General features: G+C 48.7%; 1 protein-coding gene across 2 annotated transcripts in view; it reads left to right on the forward strand.

Moving 5' to 3' along the window:
- The first annotated feature begins 854 nt into the window (after positions 1 to 854).
- USP7 (ubiquitin specific peptidase 7) overlaps positions 855 to 12059 on the forward strand; it is a 68760-nt gene continuing 57555 nt past the window's right edge. The window contains exon 1 of one of the 2 annotated variants that reach the window (XM_036280795.1): positions 855 to 1562. In XM_036280795.1, coding sequence (XP_036136688.1) covers positions 1484 to 1562 — 79 coding nt within the window. In that variant the 5' untranslated portion in view covers positions 855 to 1483. The remainder of the gene's footprint in view (positions 1563 to 12059) is intronic. The other variant, XM_036280798.1, reaches the window with a different exon arrangement.

Consider the following 12059-nt stretch of genomic DNA (forward strand, 5'->3'; position numbering starts at 1 on the left):
GTACAGGTGTGAGGCATATATCCCTTTTCTGCACTCTCTTATTCACCCCCAATTCCACTGGTTACCATGGAAAAGTTGAGCCCTAATCACCAGTCTCCCAAGGATCGGAGGAAACAGCACGGAAGATACTCGCTGAGTGTCTCCAGGAATGAGGGAGATTCTGGGTGAATCGTAGCCAGAGTGTGCAGAGGGGAAGGGAACAAGCCACAGTAATGCCACATGTAAAGCTATTAGGGCTGGTTTTGAGGGACTAAACTTTTCTGGTTTGGACTAGAGTGAGAAAATAAGTTCTCTCAGTCAGGCACTGGCTGAGTAAATCACAGATCGGGTTAAGGGTGCTAAATAGGAACAGTAACTGCTCCTAGGTGCCGATGCCTCGCTCTGCTCCCGGCCCTCGTCTAGGCAGCGTCGGGGTGATACCAGCTACTGGACCAAGGTCACATGGCTGGGGTGGGTTTTCGGCCCCTACCCATGACAGCCACTGGGGCTTTCTGGGGGACCAAATCCTCGGGATGGGACAGATTCCGGGGCCCTCACCCACCTAGGGTGGGGGGCTGGGGGGCCCGCCTCGGAGCGTCCCCGGGCCCAAGCGGACCTCGGGGCTTAGGAGCAGGCACCAAAGGCTGGGGCTGGGCGAAAGGCCGACGAGGGCCGGGGCTGCGCGGGGGGCGCGGCGCTGCGGGGCGCGGGGCCGACGGCGGCGGCGGCAGCGGCGGCGGCGGCGGCGGCGGGCGGGCCGCTTCGGCTCCGCCTCCCCTGCTCCGCCTTCCGCTCCCGCTCCGCCCTCCGGCCCGGCGTCGTCGCCCGTTTGCTCTCCTCGCAGGCTGCTCTCTCTCGGCCCCCCATGCGGATGTGACATTTCAGGCCGCCGCCATTTTGAGAACGAGCCGAGCCGAGCCGCCGGGCGCCGCGTCCGCTGCCCGAGCCCCGACGCCGACGCCTAGGAGCTGAGGCTGCAGCGCCCCGAGCGCGGCCGGCCCGTCGCCCGCCCGCGCCGCCGCCGCTCCCGCCGGCCCCAGGCCCCGCAGGCCCGCCGCGCCAGGCCAGGCCTCCCGCCCGCCGCGCCCGGCCCGAGGCGGGGCTGACTCCGCGGCCCCCGCCCGGCCGCCCTCCGCCCCCGGCCGGCCCGCAGCCCCGCAGCCCCGGCCCCGGCGGCGGGAGGCGGGCCCCGCGGCGGCCGCGGCAGCGGCGGCGGCGGCGGCGGCCGCAGCAAGCGACGAGGCCGCCCGGCCCGGCCCGCCGGCCGTCCGCCCGCCTCGGCGCCGAGATTGGGCGAATCGCGAGCAAGTACGTGCGCGTCTCCCTGCCGCCGCCGCCCGCCGCGGGCCGCCCCGGGGCCGCCGCCGACGACGCGCGGGAGGAGGAGGAGGAGGCCGCCCCGCCGCCGCCGCCGCCGCCGCCGCCGCCCCGGCTCGCCGCCTCCCGCCCGCCGGGCCCGCAGCCCCGGCCACCGGCCGCAGGCGAGGCCCAGGCCGCGGCCGACATGAACCACCAGCAGCAGCAGCAGCAGCAGAAAGCGGGCGAGCAGCAGCTGAGCGAGCCCGAGGACATGGAGATGGAAGGTGAGGCCCGCGGGCGGCGGCGGCGAGGCCGGGGGCGCCTTCCATTGTGGCCGGGGGGAGCCGCGGGAGCCACGCGGGGGGCTCGCCATCTTTAAAGAGGCCCGGGCGGCTGGCCCGGCCCGGCGAGGCTGCACCGTCATGCCGGGCCCGCGGGCAGGGGCGGCCGGCGGCCCCCGCCCCGCTCATTGTCCGGACCCGGGGCTCCGGGCGGCCTCCCGGCACAAAGCGCTCGGAGTTGTAAATTAGGGCGCTCTGGTCGCGGACGGACGCCGGCGTTTCCTCGCTGCTGGCGGCCGCCCCGCCGCCCCGGAGCGGAGTTGGGCTCCCGGGACCGTCCCCCTTGTCGGGCGTCGTTGGGGCCTGCTGGTCTGGCCTGGTTCTGGCTGGTAGGCTCGGGAACGCGATCTCCGTGGACGCGGGGCTCGCAGCACCTGCTCCTCCCGTGCGCTCCCCCGGAAAGCCCACCGGGCTTAGCGACGGTCTCCCAGATCGCCTTGTAACAGCACTTGCCAGCGTCGGGCTTCATTTTGAAACACCTGCCAGGAACGCAGATGTTCTCAGCCTTTGGACTGGCCCAGAGTTGTGAGCCAGGCGCTCTTGGTTTCTAAGTTACCTGCTTTTCGGGGAGTTTGGTCCCCGGTTGTGTACGGTACAGTGAGCATCCGGCCAGGTGTGTGTTTGAAACTCCGGGAATGCCCCGCCACACATGGCTACTACCTACATCCGCATCCAACCTGACTCCGAAGGTAATTTTCTGCTCAGTGGCAGCAGTATTCCAAGGCACTGTACTTTGAGATGTAAGGTCTTAGAAGGTTTGTAAAGGCTGAAGGGGAAATGGTCTTTGATTTACACAGCTCAAGCAGAGTTGGTCATTGGAAGGCATCTTTCATTTCCCATGGCACCAAGTACTTAAGGTAAAGTCGAAGTTTTCTTAACTAAAAGAAAGTTTCCTGACACCTGGAGGTGTCAGGCTGGCAGGAGTCAAAAGGGGACACCTGAATGAACCTGTACTTGTTTTGCTTTTAGCAAGAGATCTTGAGTTGCATTAATGAATGGAGGCACTAAGGAAGCTGGGAAAAGAAGCACTTGTCCTGTGCGGTGGCTACACGTGTGGGTGCTGTGCACTGGTTGGTGGAAATAGGTACCGTGGCTGGTATTCCCTTGTGAATAACTTACTGCCAGTAATTGGGTGTTGACTGAAAAACTGGCCTGCCAGATTGCAAAAGGCCAAGTGGCAGAGATACTTGCAGAAGGCACTTCCCAGTGGTACTTACAATGGCAGAAATGGGGGACAAGAGAGCGGAGTCACCCTAAGGACTGGGCTATATATCTCACTTGGCCCCAGCAAGGCAGTCACTTTGCAGAGCTTTTGCAAGTGTAATTCAACCAGCTAAGCTGAAGGAATACATTGCTGAGAGAAATTTGTATATTCTTTTGATGCTAAGTAACAAAAAGGGTTGCTTTTCATTTTGTTTTTTGGATATTACCCAGTCAGGGCAAAAATCCAATAGTGCTAGTGTTTCGATTTTCCACCTATATTGCCTTACCTCTTTTCAAATGTTTTTGAATACTAGTGACAATAAACATAGACATCACCAAAGAGTCTATTTCTGGCACAGAAGTGTGTTTTTGGGGGAAGTGTTCCTGTCCACAAGTTTCAGGGACTTTTCTGTAAGACTAGAGCGTGTTGAAGAGTTGTGGAAGAATTTTCAGAAGTTCATGTGTGCTTTCAAGACTACGTTCTTTTCTCTTGGAGTTTTATTTTCATATCAGGGTTTGCATGGGAAAGGTCACTCCCTAAAACCATCTGTAGATTTACTGGAATCTCAAATGGGATGGCAAAGGTTGTAGTTATTAATGCTGATTCTTTAAACATAAGAAACTTGTTTCTTTTGAGTAGGCCTCTGTCGCAGATTTATCATCTAGGCTTGTAGTTGACACCCTGTGAGTACCCACAGGTGTGTGGTTTGCAAGCTGCCTATATATTAAGCAGTCTATTTCTGCCTTTCTTAGCATTTCCACTCCTAAAATGTGGTGCTAGTTTTATAAACAGGGCAGGGCAAAACTAGGTTTACAGTTGTGAGTATGCAAAACACAGTATTGTTGTATTATTTATTAACTGTTGCATTATTTTCTATACTAACACCTGTAAACTTACAGGGTCAAGAAGAGTAAAAGAATCTATTAAAAAGCCAGCAGGGTTGTATTTAGTTCTTAACAAGTCTGGTTGGCTCCATATGTCAGGCTGTTGGTGACCTGCACCTGTTTAGTGTTTTTGCCTTAATTCCAATAGAATCAGCAGCTGGAATCTCAGGAGTATGATCAGCTTGAGGAAGGCAAGGCTTTGTCAGTGTGCATCCTTGCCTGCCCCTCCTGGGCAGGGTGGTTTTGAAGGAGTCCTGGAAACTAGTTTGGTTGGTTGTTTTCTCCTATCAATGTTAGTTTGCTGTCCTGCTCCACTTTATTGGGGTTGCATTGGCTTTTGATTGAACTCTGCACAGCCTTTGCATATCTGCTGGAGAGTAACAGTGTTCAGAATTAGTTATGTTAAAAATGTCTTGTTCTAAGCGGTTAGGAAAGTTATGAAGGGTGAAGGACAGAGCGGGAAAAGATGGGGAACATGGCATTTCATTGGGGTTGGGCCACATGCTTCCTGTAAGGCCTGAAGCAACCCATTTCATGTTTCAAGTTGAGGGCATATAGAACTGGAAGTGGTGGTGGTGTTAGGTCTGGCCAGGAATGAATGTTCTTGGCAATTTATTTACTCACCAGCTCAGAGGCAGTGGAGGCTGAAAGGCTGAAAGAATGACCTGCGCACGCCTCTGCCCTGTGAGTGCTTTGGAGAGGTGATAATCTATCTGGTCTATGTTATGCCCTGTCAACAGGAAGTTTTCCCAAGGCCTTGCTTCTTCGCATAGACTGGCTAGCACAAATGTAAATATCCTCATGTTTGTTCCCCGGTGTATTTCTTCTTGTCCTTGTGAGCAGTCTCTGTTTCAGAGTGTAATCTCTGAGACTAATGGGCACAGACAGTTTTGTTTGACTTTTGTGTAGCACTCAGACCACTGCTATCAGGGACACCAAGTTTGAGCAAATCAATGAGTCAAGTCATCTGCAGTTTCTGAAAAGAATTGACCACTGCATTCCATGTTTTTTGTTTGGGGTGGGCCGCAACAGTGGTGGGTTTCTTTTTCTTTCAAACTTGTATGGGTAGATGGAGTTTCAAGTTACTTTTCTGCTAAAGCAGGTTTGGGAGTGGAAAGTGAGTATTCTTGCACACCTGCATCCAGATAAACTAAACTTGTGCATTTCATTATATCCAAAACATTTCCTTTTCAAATAGCATTGTAACAAGACAAATCAAATAATATGAGAATATTGATTTTCTTCTCACATTAGCTTGGTTTAATAAAAGAACTCTGCAAAGCTACAAAGTGAACATCAACTCAGAGAACTCAGAAAAAATTAGGCCAAACCTAGAAACATAATCTGATGTGTGCCTGTCAGTTTTTGAACAGATTGGAAGTTACTCCCACAGGCATCAGCCTTCCTCATTCTTTCAGGCTGCTGATTCTGATTATCTGTAAACAAATTAAAAATTGATACAGCAAATATGGGAATAAAGTATATGCTTTTCTTCCTTGATTTTTATTTTTTTGAATAAACTTTGTGGGAAGAAGCCTTTGAAAACTCATGGTGAGGCAGTGCAGTGTCTGAGAGTACAGGCTTAGGGCCAGGCCTGAGTTTGAATGTAGACTTTGCCATTTAATTGTTGTGTGACCTCATGTACATTGCTTAAGCTCTTGGTGCCTCAGTTTCTTCATCCTTGAAAAGGAGGTCAGTTCTGGCTTGCAAGATGGTGAGGATGAAGATAGCACATGTAAAGTGCTGGGCACAGAATTGGGAGCATGGGAGAGGTGCAGTCAATGGCACTGCTGTAATGGTCAAGCCTTTGCACCTGAGGAAGGATAAAGCTTGCTAAATCCAGGTGGGGTGAGTTGATTTTTGGTGATATTCAAAAATGTCGTAGTGTAATGACATCCTAATATGGATTAGGAAGAAAACATAACCAGCCTCAATCTAAGTAACATTATTTATGAAATTTTGGGCTTGATGTGCCTAAATAGGTATGTAAGGCCAATGATGTAAATATTTTAAGAAAGATTAAATGTGTAATATAGGGGATGAATGGATTTGAAGTGATGTGACACTGGTATTGCAGCTTGGTCAGCTCCATAGCCTTCTCTGATAGAGTATTCTTGTTCTTATACTAGTGTTAGATCATCCAATGGTGAATTTGAGGTTGAGCATCAGGTTGTAGCAGGGAAGCCAGGTCACCAAGCCTCCAGACTTTGGGAGTTGGCCTTGAATTCTCTCTAGATCCCCGTATCCTGTTACCAAACCCCTTTGGTTTCCCAGTTGCTACCCTCTAAAGCAAGGCCCCTGTTGCCTCATGCCGGGACTTTGCAATAGCCTTCTTACTGGTCTCTGCTTCCACCCTTTGTGATTCCCACACAGCTGTGAAAACGGACTGCCCACAGGACTGCTTGGTCCTGTGACTGTCCTGCTTAAAAGGACTCAGGTGTGCTGCCTTCCCTGTAGATGGTAAGTTGCACAGCCCAGTCTAGGCCACCAGGGTCCTCATGATGGCCTTAGCCTTCTTTGTGCTTTAGGCTCCCAGCAGACACACATTTGTGTTGAATGGGGTCCAGCTCCAGATTCTGGGTCTCACAATTGCATAGATGGTGACGTGACAGCTTCTCTTTCTGGAATGCATAGGACGGGTACCCCAGAAAGGAGATTCAGAACCCATTCAGATGCCACCTTTTTCCTAAACAGTTCTGGTCACCTCAGCCACTTTTCTTACGAGCGATGTCAACCTTTTGCCTCTTATGCTACCTGTGAGGTTACTATCACTTGTATACCTGTCTTCCTCATTGTGAGATTATTTGTGCTGAAGGTGACCATTTTATGTTTCTTTTTTGTTAAATGTACTGTGGAAGATACTCCTTCAGGAAACAGCAATTCTTTTTTTTTTTTATCCTCACCCGAGGACATTTTTCGATATTTTGTTCAGATAGAGTGAGAGGGGGAGAGAGAGAGAGAGAAACATCGACGTGAGAGCGACACATCGAGTGGTTGCCACCCACACGACCCAACCAGGGCTGGGGACAAACTGCAACCAAGGTACGTGCCCTTAGCGGGAACCGAACCCGGGTCTCTCCGGACTGCAGTCCAACGCTCTAACCGCTGAGCCAAACCGGCCAGGGCAGGAAACAGCAATTCTAAGGCTAGTAGTAGCACAGGAGATGGCTGGCTGGCAAGGGGGCATGTGAGAGAGTGCTGAAGCCACCAACCAATACTGCTCTGATAGCTGCTAATTCAGTTTTATTGCTTTTAATGTAACTTGCTTCAAGTGACTCATTCATTCATTCATTCATTCTCACCTGAGGACATTTTTCCATTTTTTTGTTCAGATAGAGTGGGAGGGAAAGAGAGAGAGAGAGAGAGAGAAACACTGACATGAAAGGTACACATTGAGTAGCTGCCACCTGCACCACCCGTCTAGGGCCGGGGACAAATTGCAACCTAGGTAGGTGCCCTTAGTGGGAACTGAACCTGGGTCTCTGGACCACATGCCAATGCTCCAACCGCTGAGCCAAACTGGCCAGGGCTCAAGTGACATTTTTGATCCTTTGGAAGGAAAAGTTTGTTTTCCAGATAAGGACATTGACAGTCCTTCATAAATTACTGGAGGTTTCTTTTCAATATTTTCAGATTTGCTTTTGTTATTGTTTTTGGTTTTTGGATGGAGCAGTATGGCTGGGCTCTTGTGCTTGATTTCCAAGGCAAAGAAATTTTACTCTGAAGACCAAGAATTGTAACAAGGTATTTCTTGACATGCATTGTGACAGAGTTCAATGTTAAATGTCACATGCTTCATAAACTTCTTGTTCTGAACTAATTTGGACCTAGGAAAGTTGGGGGAAGCAGGATTTTAAGTGTCAGGTGTAGTCAAGAAAGTTAGTTATGCCATTTTCTAGTGAGTTAACACATGCCTTGACTAATGAGAAGAAGTCAGATGGTGTTGAAATTCTCTTGAAGAGAAGCAGGCTTGCTTCTGAGGGTTGGTGATTTAAGCTTGGAAGTTTGGAATGGAGGTAATTAGAAAGTTTCTCATGTAGGGAAATAGACTAACCTGGACAAGAGCCAGATGCTTCCAGAACTTGATGACACATTGAGTGTGAGACTAACAAGAAAGAGGGGACCTCTGGGAGAACACACCCTGAGAAAAATAGCGTCACTGTCTACATTGTTGAGTGGACAAGAGCTGGGAGTAGAAGACCACATTGGGGTTATAATGACGGATGGCTCACTGCCTGGTGCTGGCTGGGCCCTCAGGTTGTGCAAATGCCACAGTGTAGCCAGTTCAGTTCTTGGTCAACCATTGAGGTGTGGGGACCACTGTTGTGAGGTCACAGCTGTTAAATTTCACAGAGATGCCCAGATGTCCTTTCAAGAGCACAGGTTATCAGATTGACAGGTGCTTTATCTTACTAAATGTTTGAAATGTGAATGAATATTACCTGAGTCTCTGGGTGGTGGTCCTTTTTCTTTTTGGGTCATTGAGAATCTAAAAGTTATGGAGAAGGAGTTTCCCTTGTGTGACCACAATGGTTCTACCTGATTTTCCTGCCTGGCATAGAATATTCGAAACCCAGGCCCTCCCTCAGTTTTGATTTCATGCCAGTGACTAAATTGGTTTTCCTGACATCCTAATACTGGGAGGGCAGTGCCCTGTGTTATGTACCAGCCTCTAGATTATCAACCAGGGGGAGGTCAAGCTCTCGCAATAAGTTGTTCTACTGGCCCTTGGTTTGGAAATGGGTTGTTGTGTGCATTTGTTAGGGTGACCTATATTGCAGAGCAAACTCACACCCCAGGGTGTAGCCACAGGTGTCTGGGTGGTAATCTCACTTCTCTTGGCTGTTCTCTTGCCACCCTGCTCATGGGACTTTGAGAAAGAGTTGAGGGGAGCATTTCCAAGGGAAACATGTAGCATTGCTTTAATGTGGTGGCTGAGTAGACCCTGCCACTCTATGGCTCCTTATAAAAAGGCCCCTTGTAAAAAGATGTATGGGCCACTTACAAATATATTTCATCACTATGACTTTGGGGAATAAATTGTGTTTTAAGGCCCTTATTTGACCCTGTGCAGTTGCTGTTTTATTTGTACTTATTTTTTGAATTTTTATAAGAGTTTATTTGAGCCAAACTGATGACATTGCTGGGAAGCAAGATCTCAGATGCTCCTTGTAAAATTGCTCTTTTAAAACAAACACATGTTGCCCTGGCCAGGTAGTTCATTTGATTGGAGCATCGACCTGATACACCAGGGTTGGGGGTTTGCTTCCTAGTTGGAGCACATACAGGAATCAACCAATGAGTACATGGATGTGAATGGAACAGCAAGTTGATGTGTCTCTGTCTGTCTGTCTGTCTCCCCTCTTCCTTTTCTCTCCCTCTCCTCTCTGCTTTAAGAAAAAATCCATTAAAAAAATATGTTTAGCCCTGGCCGGTTTTGCTCAGCGGTTGGAGCATTGGCCTGCAGTCCAGAGAGACCCATGTTCGGTTCCTGCTAAGGGCATGTACCTCGGTTGTAGTTTGTCCCCAGCCCTGCTTGGGTCGTGCGGGTGGCAGCCACTCGATGTTTCACGTCGATGTTTCTCTCTCTCTCTCTCTCTCTTTCCCTCTCTCTCTCCTTCCCACTCTATCTGAACAAAAAATGGAAAAATGTCCTTGGGTGTGAGGATTAAAAAAAAAAAAAAAATATATATATATATATATATATATATGTTTACATGGTTACTTAGCCCAGCTCCTTCTGAAATGGAGGGTGGGTAATTTTGAAGTGGTTGCTTCTTACAGTTGGTAGTTTATAGCAGCTTGGAGAAGAAACTAATCAAGTAAACTGTGTGTAAACATTCCATAGCCCAGATCATTGTTTTATAACCATCATAGATACCTATTGGAATTCTCCTCAAGAATTTCAGCTTTTTTGTTTTATGTCTTGAGCTTGTGAGGACTAAGAGGTTAAATAGATAGTGGCGGAGTACCTGTTGCAGAACGCCCTCAGAAGTAGCTGGTGGAGTGAGGGTTGCTGTGGCCTCTTTGTTAACCCAGCTGTCCCTCCCTCCCTGTCGAAACTGGGAGCAGTGGTGGCCATGGCACTGCTCCTGGTTGGTGTGGTATGTTGTCTGCCCTAGCCAGAAGTCCTCATTTTTCTGGAGCACTCCAGGTCTCCTGCTGCTGGTACTGATGGGAATAAACTGAGGTGGTTTTCTTGCTTTAGACCCATCTTTCTCCAGAAAGCCACTTGTTTTCCTATCAGGGCCTGGGGAGATACGCGAGAAGACTCTTAAAGGTTTAAGAGTGCAGTATAGTAGCCACCAGCTGCATGGTGGCAATTATAAGTCTAAAATTTAAAATTCCATTCCTCAACCGACTGGCTGCATTTTAAGTGTTCAGTAATTAATTATATATGCTGGTGGACAGTGCAAGTGAACCTGTCCATTGATGCAGAATGTGTTAGTGGCCAGTGCTGGTTTGGTTGGATCCTTGACTAGAAGGTGTTTCTGGTAATACTAGTGTCACATTGAATGTTGGAAAGTGTTCCAGTCTGTCTTGGAAAAGTAAAATTAAAATGAGTAAAAACATTGGAAACTTGTGGATAACTATTTCTTGGGCAAACCCTTTATTTAGAGTGCGGCTTCTCTAGTTATTTGTGGTACAGAACCAGGTTTTTTTCTTTAACTTCCAGTCCATTGTGGACAGTTTTCTAAACTGTATTTTGTGGGAATACAGTGCAAACATATTATTTAAGAAGTGAAATAAAATAGACATAGAATACAAGTGCCAGGTTATTATTAAATTCAACAAAGGTAAAGTTTCATTTCAACAGTTATACTTTGAACAAACATGCACAGGAAGAAAGGAAAGTATTGCATAAACTGTACATGTTTTTTGAAAATGTGTGTATAGGCCATTAATAGAAACACTATCACAATTCCCTATATTAGAAGCCTATATGCGCACTTTGAAGAATGCAGCTTACATGGACAGCTTGCTCAGTGGTTAGAGCATTGGCCTACAGACCAAAGAATTTTGGGTTTGATTCCGGTCCAGGGCATATACCTTGGTTGTGGTTTGGCCTTGGTTGTGGTTTGGTTGCCGGCCCTGGTTGGGGTCGTGGGGGAAGCAACTGATCGATGTGTCTCTCTCACATCGATGTTTCTCTCCCACTCGATTATTTAAAAAAAAAAAAAAAGTTTTTGAGGTAAATACTCTTGCTTCTTGCTTGGAGGGACAGCATCCCTGCTCCTCAAAAAGGATGATGTTTATTCAGACTGCTTCTTTGTTTTACTGATACTCACTTGAATTGTATGAACCCAGTGCTATAAGAGGTAGCAACAAGAATGGGAGAGATCTTGAAAGAGATTTTCCAAAATTTATCTCTAGACAGTTCCAGCTGTAGCTTGTAAACGTAAAACTAAATGATCTTCCACTGAAAGAAATGGATTCTGGGTTATATCTATTTTTGAGTTGCAGCTAACAAACTAACCCTAAAGTCTGCCAAGCTGTAATGTGGTCCTGTGTGACATGTGCCACATAAGTCTGACAACACCCCAATAGCCAATGCTTGGATATTGCAGGAAAGTCAGATTGCTAAAAAGCGTCTATTCCTGTTCTTCATTTTGGCAGGTCCAACTAACCCCAACGGGCCAGTGCTTGGATATTGCAGGCAAGTCCGATTGCTAAAAAGTGTCTAAGCTTGCTCTTCATTTTGGCAGGTCCACAGACTCTGCCCAGAGCATCTTTGTTTTTAGCCTCACCCCTTTTGCTTTCTGGTATTTTCTTGTGGACCTGGACCATGGTTTGCTCCTGACTCTTGGCACCCTAGTGGCAGTAGAGCTGACTTTGCTGTGTTGCTCAGAGCCTGTTGCAGGGCTTTTGTTTATCAGACAGTTGTGAGACCCCTCTTGACTGGCAGGTACAGAGCTGGCTGCCTCCTGGACTTGACAGCATCATAGAGTGAAGGCACCTGTTAAACATATTCAGGCGAGGCCTCAGTGAGAAACTTTTGTGGAATGGTGGAGAGGAGGTGGCTGTGCCGCAGGACTGGCCTGTGCTGGGGAAGGGGTAGGTCAATTAAGGATTCACAGCTGAGTTTGAAAAGAGGGAAGGGCTGGAGTAGTCAGAGGCTGGAGGTATAGATTAGCAGGATGGGATAGTGACCTACAGGTCTGACTAGAGGTTTAGGATCTGTGGTCAACCAACTGAATGATGGCCCCCAAAGATGTCTGTGCCCTAGTCCTCAGAACTGTGATTATGTCACCTTCATGGCAAAGGGACTTTGCAGATATGATTAAGTTAAGGGTCCCTAGATGGGGAGATTATTCAGCATTATCCACATGTGCCCACTGTAACCCGAAGGGT

Source organism: Molossus molossus, unplaced genomic scaffold (assembly GCF_014108415.1).
Source record: "Molossus molossus isolate mMolMol1 unplaced genomic scaffold, mMolMol1.p scaffold_m16_p_3, whole genome shotgun sequence".
Taxonomy (NCBI): domain Eukaryota; kingdom Metazoa; phylum Chordata; class Mammalia; order Chiroptera; family Molossidae; genus Molossus; species Molossus molossus.